The 14,864-nt window shown below is 37.7% G+C and overlaps 1 protein-coding gene across 2 annotated transcripts in view; it reads right to left on the bottom strand.

The window, feature by feature from the left end:
* Positions 1–1,516: 1,516 nt before the first annotated feature.
* The window catches only part of LOC148847990 (uncharacterized), a 51,047-nt gene continuing 37,699 nt past the window's right edge, over positions 1,517–14,864 (bottom strand). Inside the window, exon 14 of one of the 2 annotated variants that reach the window (XM_088949940.1) lies at positions 1,517–1,966. In XM_088949940.1, coding sequence (XP_088806066.1) covers positions 1,886–1,966 — 81 coding nt within the window. In that variant the 3' untranslated portion in view covers positions 1,517–1,885. Of the gene's footprint in view, positions 1,967–3,096; positions 3,282–14,864 lie in introns of those variants that run through there. The other variant, XM_088949941.1, reaches the window with a different exon arrangement.

Genomic DNA, 14,864 nt, shown 5'->3' with positions numbered 1-14,864 from the left:
CCCTAGAGTCTGCCCTATAGATCAACTTCCTCAAAACATCAGCAACCAGTAAAAACAAAAATGGAGATAAAGGGTCTCCCTACCTTATACCCCTAGTGGCTGAGAAAAAATCCACCATTGTCCCATTCATTAGCACTGAATAATGATAATTCCGAACACAACCCATGATCTATTTACACCATCTGGCCCTAAACCCCATTTTGATCATAACCTTCCTTAAGAACTCCCAATCCATCATATCATAAGCTTTCTCCAAATTCAACTTACACACCACCCCCTTCTTTTTATCCTTCTTGAAATTCTCCACACTCTCATTGGCAATGAGGATTCAATCAATAATTTGTCTTCCACTTACAAAGGCACCTTGATGCTGTTCAATTATGTCTGAAAATACCCTCTTCAACCTCAACGATAGCACATTTGCAATGATCTTGTGCAAACTATTTACCAGACTGATTAGTCTGAAAACCCTTGGATGCAATGCTTCTTTCTTTTTGAGAATCAAAGCTATAAAAGTGGAATTCACCCCTGGATTAACAATTCCTCTCCTATGAAATTCCTCAAAAACCAAGAGAATATCATCTTTCAAAATATCCCAACAGTCCTGATAAAAAGCCATTGTGAATCCATCCGGCCCTAAAGCTTTTGTCCTATCCATAGAAAACACAGCCTCCTTAATCTCTTCCAAGTTAAACTTCCTTTCCAAACTCCTCCTATTACCCCCCCCTACATTTGCCCAATCCAGACTTTTAACCTACACCCTTCCATTTATAGGTCTTCTTAGAATAGATTTAAAATATTCCACACATGCCCTGACTATCTCCTCTTGTTGACTTAACTCAATTCCATCCACTACCAGTTTGGAAATGAAATTTCTCTTTTTTCTTCCATCTGCCAAAGAATGAAAGTACCTAATGTTCCTGTCTCCCTCTTGCAACCATTTGCACCTAGATTTTTGCCTCTAACTTATATCCTCCTTATGAAGGCAATCCTCTAACTTGGAACAGAGTTGTTCCAACTTCCAACTTCCAACCAATGTTTTAAAAACCGACTCATAACCAAAATCGCTTTGGCCATGGTTTCCAAGTCAATGGTTCAACCATCTAGTTCAAACATACAACCCATTCTAATTTAATAAATAAATAAATCATTAAAATAAAAAAAGGCCAAAAGCCATTGTTCGGATTGAACAAATCAGCCAGTTCAACCGCCAGATCAGTGAATCACTGACCAAATCAACCGTTTTTTGCCAAAAAACAGGTTAAGGGTGAAACAGAACTGATTACCTGAAAATTTCCCAGGCTGAACAGTCCGACCATCCAGGTCAACAACGTTCAAAAACACTGGTTCCAACTCCCCCGTCATGAACTGATGTACAGACTTTCCAAAGTTTAACAAGAAACACCTTGATTGTCCTTCTTAAATCTTAATCAGGTGATAAATGATTCGCATCAATACGTTGAACCACCTGAACCTCTATGTGTATGTGTGTGTTGCATGGCACTATCCAACCACATTCCAAAAATTAGGAGCCTTTCAAATATATCTCAAACATAAATTAGGCAACCAATCTCTAATTAATTTAAATGAACAAGAAACTGATTGTGCAAAGGATTTTGGGAAAGGAGAAAAACTATAAATACACTAAAAAAATATGATTCACTGGTGTAGATAATTCTTTTCACTGAACCGGTGCACCAAAATCAGGTGAGCCAGGCCCATACCCCGTGAAGTGTGAACTTTGTGAATCAAACCGATATTGAAAATTTTCATCTGCCTGCGAAAGTATTAGCAGAACGATATGGTGTTGCCCAAGACCTCTGGGTTCAGCATGGATCTTGGAGAGATGTTACAAGAAAGGTCATTCAACCCACTATCGACCATGTCAAAGCTTAACGGCGGATTTCTTTCTTAGCATCCTGTCATGGTTCAGCATGGCACCCACGCTCTCAACCACCAAAATGATCTGTAAAATACATCCAGTATTAAGTTATGATGGTAAAGCATGAATCGCAACAATGTAGGAAAGTGTGCATTTTCATTTTGCAATAAAATGCAAGTAACAGCTACATCCAACTGCCAATTTTGCCTTCTTTGCCTTTAATTTGCTCCTTGCTTCAAATATCTAACTATCATTTTTTATGTTCCAAATACTTAGAAAATACCCCCTTGGAAGCTCTGTAATTCTAAATGTATGCTTTAGTCTTGCATCAATTTTAAAACATACCTTCAGTTCACTCAGAACTTGCATGCATCTAGCGATGCAATGGGGTTGGTCTATATGTCAGACAAAAGATGCATACTACTGTTTTTTCAGCCTACGTCCCCTAGATAGCCATTGTTCATATTACTACCCATGCCAAAGCCTTGAGTTCGACCTTGCAAACATCTAGCAATATGGTAGAACCCACTTCTCCTAGAGACATTTTCATATGACTACTTGTGTCAATACCATACTTCCTCATATAAGCCAGCATTTGAGGCTGCTTTACCCAGAGCTTATAGCTCCTAAATAAACCAGTGTTTTGAAAACTGCATACACCAATAAGCAGCCTCAAACCACTGCATACACCACCTGCAGCCAAATAAGTAGTGGGAATCATACCCAAATGCTAGTAACAAATGAACAGGAGATTAGTAAATGGTGAGTTCCTTTTATTATTTTCTTATTTTTTTGTGTTCAATCAACCTGCAAGTCAGTGGACATTCTTGAACTTTGAAGACCTCAAAATCTGAACCAACAAGCAAGGAAGAACTTGAAGATTTTATCCAATCAACACACAAGAGAAACCAAGGTATGTCTTCTTTTTTTCTTTTCTTCTTTTTCTGGGACAAAAAAAGATGCTCCACGTCTTCCTTTTTTCTGAAGGTTATTGTATTTATTGATATTGAAAGCCAATTACATCACGCTATGTACAAAGAGAATCTGTACAATGGGAATATACAAAAAACATGAGAAGTTACCCAAAGAAAGGTCCAAGTTGCAATAAAAGCTGGATACCATGAAATATCCTTAGTATACCCAACCACGTCTTCCTTCTTTTTTTTCTTTTTTTTTTTCTTTTTTTTTTCTTTTTTTTTATTGATCAAAAAAGATTATGCAATGGTCTGTTTCCTTCCAATATAGTCCACAAAATAGCAGCCAGTAGAGTCTTTCATAACAAGTTACCCCTTCTATTCAGTCCCATTGACCACCCTTGCAGAAGCTGAAAAACTGACTCAGGTGGGCAAAAGCAAACCAAAGCAGGACCATGCCATTTGTCCATATCTGGTGAGAAAAGCTGCAGTGAACAAAGAGTTGATTGGAGGACTCGGGGGCCTCATTACATAAAGAACACAGGAATAGGATGCTTAACCCTTCTTTTTATTTTCTTAGTTTTTTCCTTTCCTTTTCCCTAGGGCAAGCAAGGGCTCATCCTCCATATTTTCTCAGCTTCTCCTTTTTCTTCTCATATTTTGAAATGACGTTTATACTTATCGATGAGTATTCGTAATCAGTAGTGAAAGATGACTGTTGGTTGCTATGAAACCACATGATTTACATTTGAAGGTAAAATGGTATTGTATTAAAGGAGGGAGAGAGCCCTTCACACAAAAGGATACCTACAAAGCTTATATAAATACCTCTAAGTGTGTCACTATGTTTACACTAATATCAAACAAAAAAATCTATTCCCAAATAATTCCGTACCATTTGTTACACATATGACCTCTATAGATGCTAACAAATTCCTTGTGGATGTTGGCCCAAAAGATGATGAGTCTCTCCATCTTACCAATCAAAACTTCAGTTAGCACTTGCTTGTTAGAAAAAATTCTTTGATTCTGCTTGTAAGCCAAGCAACTGTGTCCAGGAAATGGTGGCCAAGCCTCCGAAAGTCCAAGGCAGTGGTGGTAACCGTGGTATAAGAGAGACAGAGAGAGAGAGAGAGAGAGAGAGAGAAGGGAGAGGAAAAAAGAGTCTCGGTTTAGTTAAAGGTCTCATGAATATGTGGTTAGTGGGTACCCATATGGGTATGGGCCCTATTTATGGTTTAATAGAAATGGTATAGAGATAATAGGAGATAATGATTTAGAAAAATGAAATTGTAAATGTTAAAAGAATTGAGGATAGAATAATTTTAATTAGGCCAATAAGCTTGGTGAATAGCTTGTACAAGATCATTACAAAAGTGTTGTCTTTGAGGCTGAAGAAGGTAATGCCAGATATCATTGAACACTACCAAGGAGCTTTTGTGAGTGGAAGACAAATTACAGACCAGATTTTAACTGCTAATGAGAGTGTCGATAACTTTAAGAGGGATAAGAAGAAGGGAGTGGTCTGTAAGCTGGACTTGGAAAAGGCTTATGACTTGGTGGACTGGGAGTTCTTGAGGAAAGTTTTAACCAAATTCGGGTTTGGGGCTAGATGGTGTAAGTGGATCATGGGTTGTGTTCGGAATTGTCATTATTCAGTGCTAGTGAACGGGATAGTGGTAGATTTCTTTCCAACCAGTAGGGGTATAAGACAAGGAGACCCCCTTTCTCCTTTCTTGTTCATTTTAATTGCGGAGGTTTTGGGGAAATTGATTCACAGAGCAGATTCTAGGGGGCTCATTAGAGGTTGGAGGGTTGGGAGGATGGAAACCCCCCTCACACATTTACAGTTTGCTGATGACACGATTCTGTTTTGTGAAGGTGGTAATGTGAGGTTTATCAGGAATTTAAAGTCGGTGATACAACTGTTTGAGCAACTGTCCAATTCGAAGGTTAACCTTGGGAAAAGCTGTGTAGTGGGGATGAACTTGGAGGAGGGTGAGATCAGGGAGAGTGCTGAAGTGCTGGGGTGTGAAGTCACAGGGCGGCCTCTGAACTATTTAGGATTACCATTAGGTGATAATCACAAGAGAGAGAGCTTCTGGAACCCGGTGATGGAAAGGTTTGAAAAAAGATTGGTATCCTGGAAAAAGAATTACTTCTCTCTTGGCAGGAGAATTACATTGATTAAGGTCACGCTTGCTAACTTACCCATCTTCTTCATGTCGATGTTTAAAATCCCAGTGAAGATTGCTAACAGATTAGAGAAGTTAATGAGAGATTTCCTGTGGGAGCCGGGAGAAGAGAAGAGGGATCATAGAGTTAGCTGGGAAATAGTGTGCAGGAGTAAGTTGTGTGGTGGTTTGGGGCTTGGGAGTATTAGGAGAAGGAATATGACTCTGCTGGGGAAGTGGCTGTGGAGGTTTCCTATGGAGAAGGAGAAGCTATGGGCTAGAATAGTGGCAAGTATTCATGGGTTGGAGCACAACAGATGGGACGCTGGAATCAAAGCTAGGATCACAAGCAACTCTCCTTGGAAAGCCATTCATGACCTGCTTCCAATTTTCATTCCTAATATCAGGTAAGACTTGAATTCCGGTAACTCCATAAAATTTTGGGAACAAACCTAGGTGGGGAGCGCCCCTCTAAAGGATCAGTATCCGTCTTTGTACACTCTTTCTGATTTGAAAAATGAGCCGATCTCGTCTTTGTACACTCTTTCGAGCCTTCTTGCACTTCTTGATAACGTTGTCTTAGACCCCACTAGGGAGGATTCTAGAATTTGGACACCTAACCCCAATGGTATTTTCTCTTGTGCTTCGTTCTTCAAAGTCTTAAGTCAATCCACCAGTCCTACCTTGTCCCCTTTTCTTGTTGGTGAGGTTTGGTGCAAAGCTATACCTCCTAGGGTTGGTAGTTTTTGTTGGGAAGCCTATCTGGAAAGAATCAACACTGGTGATCTACTCCAAAAGAAGAGACCCAATACTTGCTTGTCACCTCAGTGGTGTGTTCTGTGTAAAGCAGATGGGGAGACTGGTTTTCACCTAATGGTGTCGTGCCACTTCGCGAGGTCAATGTGGGATTGGGCTTTCTCCTTATTTGGATGCAGCTGGAATCCCCCATCAGACATGCAGGGCCTTTTCGCCCCCTCCTTCAGGTGGCGATTAAAAAGGGGAAGGACAATGTGGAGAGGACTAAGGGCTGCAGTATGTTGGACACTGTGGGAAGAAAGGAACTTCAGGATATTCTCAGAAACTCAGAGAGGGACAGCGGATTTGAGGGCTATCATACAGGTTAGGGCGGTACAGTGGCTGAAATCTCTGGAAATATTCACAGATTACACTGTGGATGACATGTTGAGGAAGTGGGGTGAAATTGCAAGTTGCACGCAGATCAAGTCAGTAAAGAGTGTGGCTTGGACCCCCCCCCCCACCTAGTGGAATCTTGAAATTAAACTTTGATGGATGCAGTAGGGGAAACCCGGGTCAATCAGGGATCAGGGGTGTTTTTAGAGATGAAAATGGGGTCATCTCTGCTATGTTCTCAGGCCCAATTGGAGTGGGTGACTCCCTTAGAGCTGAGATATGTGTAGTTATGGAAGGAGCCCGGAAAGCTAAGGAATTGAACATCAAGAAACTTATAATTAAAGGGGATTCAGAGGTGGTGATAGGGTGGCTGACCAAAGAACAAAATGATCTTTGGAAGTATAACAATGAGAAGAGGAAATTCAAATGGCTGGTGCGGGAGATGGAAATTAAGACATGTTGGATTAAGAGATCAGCTAATTCCCTAGCTGACGGTTTAGCAAAACAAGGGGCAGAAAGGGGTTCCTTGTTTTGGGCTAAGTCGTAATGTTAGTGTCCTTGTATCTTTGTATTTTCTTCTTTCTTTTCTTGAAGTTCTTTGTGACTCTTGGAAGATAAGTGTGTTTGTCTTCCGCTTGTAAATTTTCTACTGATGAATTAATGAAAGTGTTATTGATCAAAAAATAATAATTTTAATTAGACTTGTTTTAGGTGAGGAAATCACAAACATAATTAGTACTTATGCACCTTAAGTGGGTTTAGAAGAAAACATCAAAAGGCAATTTTGGGAAAACTTAGAAGGATTAATCCAAGAAATTCCAAATGAAGAGAAGATTTTATAAGAGGAGACTTAAATGGGCATCTAGGGAAAAGGAGTGTAGGATATGATATGGTATATAGAGGATTTGGATTTGAGGAGAAGAATGAATCAAGAAGCACAATATTAGATTTTGCAGTAGCTTATGGCAATTTTAAACACCTTTTTCAAAAGGATGAACACTTAATAACATTTAAAAGTGGATCAAACGTAAAATAGATTTTTTTTCCTTACTAGGAAAGCAAAACGAATGATGTGTAAAGATTGCAAAGTTATTTCAGAAGAAATCTTAACAATAAATTAGTGGTGGTAGATGTGCACATTAGGAAATGGAAGAGAAATAGGGAAGAAAATAAGTCCCCCAAAATTAGGTGGGAAAACCTAAAAGGAGAAAAACTAACTCAATTAGAAATAAATTGATAAAAAAAAGAATTGGAATTTAGACGGAAAAATTAATGATATTTCACTTGAAATGGAAAACAACATAAATAAATTAGCAAGAGGATCTTAAGAGAATTTAAAGGGAAATGGAAAAGTACTAAAGAAACTTAGCAGTGGAAGAAAGAAGTTCAAAATATAATCAAATTAAAACAACCATGTTACAAAGAATGGCAAAAACCTAAAAATGCAAAAATTGGAAAAAAATATATAAAACCATAAGAATGTTAGTCAAAAAGAAAGTGAATAAAGCTAAATGTATGGCATATGATGAGCTTTACTATAAATTAGACACTAAAGAGGGAGAAAAAGGAATGTATAAACTAGCAAAGCTAAGGGAAAGGAAAGGCAAGGATTTAAACCATGTTAGGTGCATTAAAGATGAAGATCAAAGAGTCTTAGTAAAAGATGAGGAAATCAAACAAAGATGGAAAAACTATTTCAAAAAATTATTAAATGAACAACAGGGAGAGGGTGCTGATAGAAGAGAAGCTAGCAATACTAAGTGTTAAAAATAATACATGCATTCATAGAGTTAAACCTATTGAAGTAAAAGAGGCACTACGCTGCCCTTTTTAAAAGAAAAGAGGATGCCTAATGATTGGAGAAATAGAAATATGGTGCCTATATTTAAGAACAAAGGTGATATACAAATTTGTAATAATTATCAAGGCATTAAACTCATGAGCCACGCTAAGAAATTTAGGGAGAGAATAATTGAACAAAGATTACAACGAGTGTATCAAAGAACCAATTTGGCTTTATGCCAAGGAGATCAACCATGAAGATTAATCATAGAAACTTCATATGGTGTTCATTGATCTAAAAAAGGCCTATGATAAAATTCCTTGAGAGATCATATGGTGGGTCTTAGAAAAGAAAGGGGGTTCAAAATAGGTCTATAGATCGAGGGGGGGGGGGAACCAATGTTAGAACACTAGTGGGAGAGACTTCAGATTTTACAGTTAAGATGAGTCTTCACCAACATTCAGCACTTAGACCTTACCTATTTGCACTGATCATAGAATGAATTGACTAAATAGATTCAGGAAGAAGTTCCATGGTGCATGTTGTTCGCGGATGACATTGTTTTAATTGATGAAACTAATGAAGGATTAAATGCAAAACTAAGCTTATGGACAAATGCCCCGAAATCAAGAGGTCTTAAAATAAGTAGAACTAAAACAGAGTATATGAAATGTAACTTTAATAATAATAAGAGGGTAAATCAAGACACACTTAGGATTGGAAACCAAGAGATAACTCAATATGACCATTTCTGGGCCAAGATTTCTCAGCCGAGGACATACTTAGGAACTGGGGAGTGGTGGCAGCTACAACTCTATAAAACCTATTGTGCAGGAAATGCAGTCCCCTTCAACACAACAAAGAATAAAGTTGAACTTTGATGGGAGCTCTAGAGGCAACCCAGGGCCTTCAGGTATAGGAGGAGTATTGATAGATGGAGATAGAAGAATTGTTGCTATGTTCTCTGGGCCAATAGGGGTGGGAGACTCATTGCGAGCAGAAGTGATGGCTCTACTTCAAGGTGTAAAATATGTCAAGAAATTGGGATTACACCAAGTGGAGATAAAAGAAGATTCTAAATTGTTAATGGACTGGCTGCAATCAGGCAAGTTGGGAGCGTGGATGTATCAACAGCCCATACGGGAAATTCTCAAATATAACAAGGGAGCTTGATGCAGGCTTCAAGTGGAAAAGAAGATCAGCTAATGGTTTGGCTGATACCTTAGCCAAACAAGGGACAGTGAGGGAAAGTTTGTTCTGGGCAGTTCAGTAATTCAAATTACTTGGGCCCAACTCCTATCTTAGGGGTTGACAATTGTATCTTAACTTTACAGTAATGAAGTTACCATTTCCAATCAAAAAAAATGTGACCATTTCTGGTACCTTGGTTCAATAATTCATAACAAGGGAGAGATTGAGGAGGATGTCACTCAAAGAAATAGAGCAAGTTGGGAAAAATGGAGGGGTGCATCTGGACCTTTGTGTGATAGGAGAATACCACTTACATTAAAAGGAAATTTCTATAAAACGGTTGTAAGGCCGGCTATGTTGTATGGAGTAGAGTGTTGGGCAATCAAGAAACATGTTATGAAAATAAGTGTGGCAGAAATGTGAAAGCTAAGATGGGTGAGTGGAAAAACTATGAAGGATAGGATCGTTAATAAAGCCATCCGGAGAAACCTAGGAGTAGCTCCAATAAGTGATAAAATAAGAGAGAGTAGGCTAAGATGGTTTGGTCCATAATTGTTAAGCAAGGTGTCGCTAAGGAACCCACCTAGGTGACTAGGCGCCCTTGGTTGGGCACCTCACCCAAGCACCTTGACTTTTAGCAACTAGGCACCCACCTAGGCGACAAAAATGACAACGCAGGTGCCTTTTATAATATCATTTATATTGTTGTATCTTATTAATGTATATGTTAATACATTTTATTATATGCTATATATATCAATTGTACTTTTCTTTAATGTTTTACTATTGAAATTTAAAAGATCAAAGGGTTTTGAGGAGAGAAAAAGAAAGAGGAAAGAAAAAGTAGAATTATAAAGAGGTTCTGTTTTTTTTCTATTCCCTCTCTAATTAAATAAAACAGAAACTCCATCCTTGTTATTTTCTATTTTACTTTCCATCTTGAATATTTGTCATATAAAGCTTTTCTTTACCTACTAACTGATACGAAATTTCTCTATTAAATCCTTATTGTAGTAGTCTTGTTTTTGAAAATAATGAAACTAATATATCCAAAATATTTTTATCTTTTAGATATGATGATTTGCCACATTTTTAGAGGAAATTTAATTTTCTTAATAAAGAGAATTGCTATTTTTTTAATTAATATACATGTTGAATGGTATATAAAACTAGGGAACTAGCCATAAGTTAGATTTTTGTATTATAAAATTTTTATCGCCCAGGCAACTAGGCGCCCCAATGTCACCTAGAATTGCCTAAACGCCTTGAAAACTATGGTTTGGTCACGTGCATTGAAGACCACCAACAACTCCAGTTAGAAGAAGTGATTTGTTACAAGTGGAAGGGGATAGAAGAGATAGGGGTAGACCAAATAGGACATGGGTAGTAGTAAGAAATGATTTAAGCACTAATAATTTAACAATGGATATGGTTTTAAACAGTGATTTAAAAGGCGTGCCTTAGATGAGGCGCATTTTGGGGTATGTGCCTCGCCCAAGTCCTAGGTACACCCCTTTCAAAAGGCGCACACCTAGGCATGCGCCTTGCACCTCAGCCTAGGCGTGCGCCTTTTTAAAATTTTGCGCTTTTTGCTTTTTTTTTTAGTTTAACGACTGGGTACAAGGGCGAATACATAGACTTGTTCGGGCTTGGCTCGAGGGGCATGATACAAAGGCGACTCATAGAATCAAGAATGCAATATGTTTTACATCACAATAGCTACTTGAAGCAATGCAATTAAGGGAAAAAAGAGATTGTGGGTTTTACATGCTTGAAAATGCTTTATATGTTTGCTTTTATTTTTAAATTTTCATTTGAATATGCTTTACATGTTATGTTTATGTAATTTAATTTAGATAATAGGTTTTTCAAAACATTTATTTTAAATTTTAAGTTTATATTTTTTATTAACATTATGTTCAATATTTTTTGAATTTTTTGCACTTTTTTTTAATTTTTTGGCTTTTTTTTAATTTTCTGACTTTTTTATTTTTAGCTTTTTTTTTGTAGTTTTGTGCCTTGTGCCTCAAGTGCAAATTGACCCTTGCACTTTTAGAGCACTGGTTTTAAATAGAGCGGATTGGCGAAACAGGATTCATGTAGTCAAGACCCCATATAGTTGGAATAAGGCATGGATGATGATGATGATGACCTCCATATTTTGGAATCATCCCATATTTTATTTTTGCCTATTTTGCCCTTCAATTAATTTTTTTTTTTATCAATAGCATCATCTTCATTAAATTAAGAGATTTTTGCCCTTCAATTATCATTCTAGAATCTGAACTAATCCAGTCTGACTCAGGTTTTTGTGCTGAGTCAGCTGTTAATGCACTTGTATAAATTCATTGTCTTGCACTGCTCAACCCATACTAACAGATGGACACAGGCACCAATTTCCATAGGGTTCCGCCTCTGATGCTGAGACCCTTCAAAGATCAGGCTAAGAATAGTGTACCTAAATCCCTTGGCACAACCCACTGATTCCTAAACAATTTCTGAAAATGGCTCCAATGGTTTAAAGTTCTTTACAATGGATCATATGTAAAGTTCCTTCACGAGAAGGATACCTTGGATAGAATGCCTATATTTCACTTCCAAGGGATGTCACCTTCATTTCTCTCCAACAACACTTGTAAAATGATTTAATCAAGCATCTGCCTGACTTTTCAAACTGCCACCATCTTCTTTCTTGATCTTGTACCTACAATTTCATCTGATTTAGATCTCCCATCAAGGAAACCAACTCTCCAACTTCCCAATCATGCATGCTCTTTCTTAAAAACTCTCATAAGACAGTCGACCCACTCTTACATTAATAGAAAAGTACTTTGCGTTACAAAAATACCCCTGTCTATGTTAATTTCTTGACTGGAGTGTCCAGCTTTATTAAAGGAAATTCCTTAAGTACCAAACTACCCAAGTACATAATATAAATCACTCTTTCAACACTCTCCCTCAAGCTGGTGTGTATATGTCATATAGACCCAGCTTGCTAGAAACAAAGTCAATCCAAGGGTCGTGGAGGGCCTTGGTCCACAAATCTGCTAGTTGATCTCCAATCTTCACAAATGAGTGTTTACATCAGTACATCACCACTTTGAACCTTCTCCCTTACAAAATGGCAGTCAATCCAAGGGCCGTGGAGGGCCTTGGTCCACAAATCTGCTAGTTGATCTCCAATCTTCACAAATGAGTGTTTACATCAGTACATCACCACTTTGAACCTTCTCCCTTACAAAATGGCAGTCCACTTCAATATGTTTTGTCCTCTCATGAAAGATAGGATTTGATGCCTTCATATTATCAATATGCAAGTGCATGGATAGTTTCACAGGAATTCCTATCTCATGAAGAATACTTTTAAGTCATACTAGCTCCCCTATTGCTTTTCCAAGATATAACATATAAGATAACCACCTAAAAGGTACAGTACCCTGTGGTAGGCCACCTGTCTGTAGGTTACTCTGCCCAATCTACATCTGTAAATCCTAACACAGTCAAATGTCCATGATCTCTATATATAACTCCAATGCCCAGTGGTGCCTTCAGATACCGTATAATCTTGAATACTACCACAAGATGAGGAATACAAGGAGAACTCAAAAATAGGCTTACAACTCCAATGGAAAAAGAAATATCTGGACGTGTAGCAACTGGTTTACACCCTCTCATCCTTGTCTCCTCAAGTAGATCCAGAGCATACTTGTGTTGTGAAAGTGAGATCTCTATAGCTGATCTCATAACCTCTATCCTAAAAAAATACCAAAGTTTACCTAAATCCTTAATATGAAATCTCTCTTATAAAAACAACTTTAACTTTTTGATATCTTGTGAATCACTCCCTATTATCACAATCAGTGTTTTAAAAGGCATGGGAGGCGTATGCCTAGACGCGCACCTCCAGTCAAGATGCCCCCAAAACACCCTGAAGCATATGCCAGAGGTGTTAATACATCTGAGGCGTACGCCTTAGCTGCAAGATGCCCCATAAGCCCTTTGCATGAGGCGTGCTAGAGGTGTACTCCTCATTTGCCTCACACACACCTCATAAAAAATAAAAAGAAAAAATTAAAAAAAAAAAAAAGGAATGGAAAAGGGAAAAGGGAAACAAAAGAAAAAGTAAGAAAAAAAGAGAAGGAAAAAAGAAAAAAGAAAGAAAAGAAAAGGGAAGGGATGAGAAGAGAAGGGGAAAGAAAGTTTTGGCAAGGGGCTCTGCCCCCAAACCCCCCTTGGCTAAAGGGGCATCGCCACCTAGACCCCCTCTCCCCAAACCCTTTTCAATGCTCTGAGAACCCCCTATTTGCTAATGTTGTTCATTCATTCATTCATCCTAATAAAACATCTTCTTAGAAAGCAATTAAATTTATAAAATCATTATTTTTGTGAGAACTAAGAATTTAAGACCCTATCATGGACTTGCTTGAGCTTGCCTTGAGGGGCGTCACACAAAGGCAGCTCGTAGAATCAGGAATATAATATGTTTTACATCACATTAGCTACTTGAAGTAATGCAATTGAGGAAAAAAAGAGATTGTGGGTTTCACATGCTTGTAAAGGTTTTATATGTTTGATTTTATTTTTAAATTCTCATTTGAATATGCTTTACATGTTATGTTTATGTATTTTAATTTTAGACAATAGGTTTTTTAAAACATTTATTTTAAAATTTAAGTTTATATTTTTTATTAATATTATCTCTATTTTTTATTTTTTTATTTTTTTGGAATTTTTTGAATTTTCTAACTTTTTTATTTTTTAGCATTTTTTTTTTGTAATTTTGCGCCTTGCCTAAAAAAGGCACACGCCTCGCCTTGCACCTCGAGCACAAATTGACCCCTACGCCTTTTTTGCGCCTTGTGCTTTTAAAACACTACTCGATGTGAAGAATGTTTTCCTAAATGGTGCTCCAAGAAAAAGTTTTCATGGATCCACCTCCAAGATTTGATATGAAAGGGAAGGTATGCAAGCTAAAGAGAGCTTTGTATGGCTTAAAGCAATCTCGAGGGTTTGGTCTGAGAGACTTTGCAAGGCTATGAAGAATGTGGGAGATAAGCAAAGTAGTGTTGATCACACTTTGTTTTACAAGAAGGCAAATGGCAGGTTGACTACTCTAATTGTGTATGTTGATGATATGGTAATTACTGGAAATGATACAGAAGAGATTAAAAGGTTGAAAGATTTCTTGGCATCAAAATTTGAGATTAAGGATTTGGGTCCTCTAAGGTACTTCCACAGGATAGAAGTTGCAAAGTCCAAGGGAGGAATATATATTTGCCAATGGAAGTATGCTTTAGAATTATTATTGAAGGAGACAAGGAAATTGGGGAGTAGTTTGTGGATACTTCAACTGAACAAAGCCACAAGTTGCAAAAAGGTGGTGAAGATGAGTTGTTTGCAGATAGAGAGAGGTAACAACGTTTGGTTGGTAAACTTTTGTATCCATCTCTCACTAGGCCTGATATTGCTTATGTAGTACATATTGTAAGTCAATTTATGCATGCACCCAAAATCTCTCATATGAGAGTTGTTGAACGGATCCTAAGGTATCTCAAGACTTATCTAGGGAAGGGATTGCTTTTTAGGAAGCATGATAAAATTTGTGTTGAAGCCTTCCTAGTTGCTGATTGGACATGGTCTACTGGAGATAGAAGATCTAGAACTAGATATTGCACTTTTATTGGTGGAAAACTTGGTTACCTGGAGAAGCAAAAAACATATAGCAGTGGTAGATCTAGTGTTGAGGCTGACTACATGGCAATGATTTAAAAGCGCACAGGCAAGGCGCA

This window comes from Nelumbo lutea, chromosome 6, assembly GCF_056320005.1.
Source record: "Nelumbo lutea isolate HS-2025 chromosome 6, American lotus-T2T, whole genome shotgun sequence".
NCBI classification, from domain to species: domain Eukaryota; kingdom Viridiplantae; phylum Streptophyta; class Magnoliopsida; order Proteales; family Nelumbonaceae; genus Nelumbo; species Nelumbo lutea.
This window is presented reverse-complemented; position numbering and strand designations above follow the sequence as displayed.